The sequence below is a fragment of the Nematolebias whitei genome, chromosome 1, assembly GCF_014905685.2.
Source record: "Nematolebias whitei isolate Nwh7 chromosome 1, NemWhi1, whole genome shotgun sequence".
In the NCBI taxonomy this organism is placed as follows: domain Eukaryota; kingdom Metazoa; phylum Chordata; class Actinopteri; order Cyprinodontiformes; family Rivulidae; genus Nematolebias; species Nematolebias whitei.
The window spans coordinates 42,010,535-42,013,350 of record NC_056498.1 but is presented as its reverse complement, the minus strand read 5'-3'; the positions used below and the strand labels follow the sequence as shown (position 1 = coordinate 42,013,350).

At 46.0% G+C, this 2,816-nt stretch overlaps 1 protein-coding gene across 1 annotated transcript in view; it reads right to left on the bottom strand.

Annotated features, from left to right (window-relative positions):
* The window catches only part of camta2 (calmodulin binding transcription activator 2), a 25,319-nt gene that overhangs the window by 18,432 nt on the left and 4,071 nt on the right, over window positions 1-2,816 (bottom strand). The window contains exons 4-6 of the mRNA XM_037683573.1: window positions 1,770-1,837; window positions 1,549-1,684; window positions 1,016-1,087 (exon numbers count right to left, since the gene is read on the bottom strand). Coding sequence (XP_037539501.1) covers window positions 1,016-1,087; window positions 1,549-1,684; window positions 1,770-1,837 — 276 coding nt within the window. The remainder of the gene's footprint in view (window positions 1-1,015; window positions 1,088-1,548; window positions 1,685-1,769; window positions 1,838-2,816) is intronic.

The window sequence follows — 2,816 nt, the reverse complement described above, 5'->3', positions numbered from 1 at the left end:
AGTAGATGTAGTTAAATTTGGTAGTAGATGTAGCTAAATATGCTAGTTGACATAGCTAAATATGCTGGTATAAGTAGTTAAATATGATAGTAGATCTAAGTAAATACGCTAGTATAAATAAATAAATAAGCTATTAGATGTAGTTAAATTTGCTAGTATAAGTAGCTAAATATGCTACCAGATGCAGCTAAATATGCTACCAGATGCAGCTAAATATGCTAGTATAAGTAGCTAAATATGCTAGTAGATGTTGCTAAATATGCTAGTATAAATAGCTACATATGCTAGCAGATGCAGCTAAATATGCTAGTATAAATAGCTAAATAGGGCAGCACGGTGGCGCAAATAGTAGAGCTGCTGCCTCTCAGCGAGCAGGTCCCTGGTTCAAACCCCGGTCCAGGGGCCTTTCTGGGTGCAGTTTGCATGTTCTCTCCGTGCATGCGTGGGTTTTCTCCGGGTGCTCCGGTTTCCTCCCACAGTCCAAAAAAATGCATGTTAGGCTGATTGGTAACTCTAAATTGTCCCTAGGTGAGAGAGAGAGTGAATGGTTGTTTGTCTCATTTGTCTCTATGAGTCCCTGTGATGGACTTGCGACTCGTCCAGGGTGTCCCCCGCCCCTCGCACAGTGATTGCTGGACATGGGCACCAGTGACCCCCGTGACCCAAAATGGAATAAGCGGGTAAAGATAATGGATGGATGGAAGTAGCTAAATATGCTAATATAAATATGCTAGTATAAGTAGCTAAATAGTAGGAGTGTCAGCAAATGACCAATCGGCGACCTCAATTTGTCCCGAAGGTAAACGCCCCTTGTCTGTGGAGCTGCTCTGCAGCTGCTCAGGGTGGACGCTGGAGTATCATGTCTGAACCCTCTGCGTACCGTACACGCGTACGTACCCGGGAGTATACTGGGAGCTTTACAGTGTCTGAGGGGCTTGCTAAGACCCAGGGTCTCAGAACCAGGACAGGGTCTCCAGTGTGTGCGTGTGTGTCAGTGTGTGTGTCAGTGTGTGACCTGCAGCAGCCAGTAGCTTCTTCTGTGGAATGTTGGTACGATGGAGGAATGGACGTAGCAGCCGTAGAGGCACTGAAACAGAGAGACCACAGATCAAACATCTGAGCCTGGACCAGGAGGTCCTGGGAGAGCTTCGTGTGGTTCTACAGTCCTGGATCCACACACTGATCTCCTGTCAGTCATTTGATGGATAAATGTGGAGAACATGGAAAGTTTTCAGGTGCAGCTCTAAGGTTTAGAACATGTCGTGTGCTGTATCGCTGAGTTCTGGTTTTTCATTCTCTGGAAGTTAAAATCATCCAAACTACAAGAACCAAAGTCTGAAATGTTCCACTCAGTAATGAACCTTTCTGAAACGACCGATAAAACATCCAGAACTTCTTCAGGAACTTCCATTTTTTAGATGTATTTTCTCCCTGACCAGGCATCATCAGGTGCACCGACCTGTTGCTGTCAGGGCGTCTGTATCACCTGGACAGGTGTTTGTTCCAGCTGATGATGTGTAGTTTCTGTCCTGCATGTGCAGTGCTCACCTCCATGCCCTGGACCTTCAGCTTCATGTGGTCCTCTCTTGTGGTCTTTCCATCCTTCCTTTTCTTCCAGGAGTATCCGTCCTTCCTGTACTTCACCTTCTTCCTGTTGTACAGGATGATGCTGCCGTTCTTCGGCCTGACACAAACAACAGGGGAGGAATGAGTGACGCCCTCAGCTTCGTCTGACAGGCACATACAAGGACGGGATGGGCGGGGCTTACCTGGTCTTCAGGCTGCAGGAGAGCCACTCATCATGTCTGTCAAAAGATATGAGGTAGGAGGCGATCTCCTGAACACAAAGAGACAGAAACAGGTGAAGACTGTTGGATCCAGCACCCGGGAACTGGATTAGATCGGAGTTCTGAATTAATAAAATCATCAGAAACTGGAAAACAGAGTCAAATATTTTGTCATTATTTCCAGGTTTAAACAACATCCTCTTAGTCCATTCCCACCACACGGCTGAAGGAGAAGGCAGTTTATAAAGTTAGTGTTCCACTCAAACACTCGTTAACACTAACCTCGTCTCGTTAGCACCAACATCGAATCGTTAACACTAAATTTTTCTCGTCAACACTATTGTCTCGTTAACACTAACATCGACTTGTTAGCACTAACATCGCTCAGTAACACTAACATCGACTCGTTAGCACTAACGTTGACTCGTTAGCACTAACCTCGTCTCGTTAGCACTAACCTCGTCTCGATAACACTAACCTCGTCTCGTTGGAACTAACATCGACTCGTTGGCACTAACCTCGTCTCGTTAGCACTAACATCAACTCGTTAACACTAACCTTGTCCCGTTAACACTAACGTCGACTCGTTAACACTAAACTCGTCTCGTTGGCACTGGCATCGACTCGTTAACACTAAACTCGTCTCGTTAGCACTAACATCGACTCGTTAACACTAACCTTGTCCCGTTAACACTAACGTCGACTCGTTAACACTAAACTCGTCTCGTTGGCACTGGCATCGACTCGTTGGCACCGACATCGACTCGTTGGCACCGACATCGACTCGTTGGCACTAACCTAGTCTCGTTAACACTAACATCGACTCGTTAACACTAACATAAACTCGTTAGCACTAACATCAACTCGTTAGCACTAACCTCGTCTCGTTAGCACTAACCTCGTCTAGTTAACCCTAACATCATCTTGTTTGCACTAACCTCGTCTCGTTAGCACTAACCTCGACTCATTAGCACTAACCTCATCTCGTTAGCACCAACCTCGTCTCGTTAGCACCAACCTCGTCTCGTT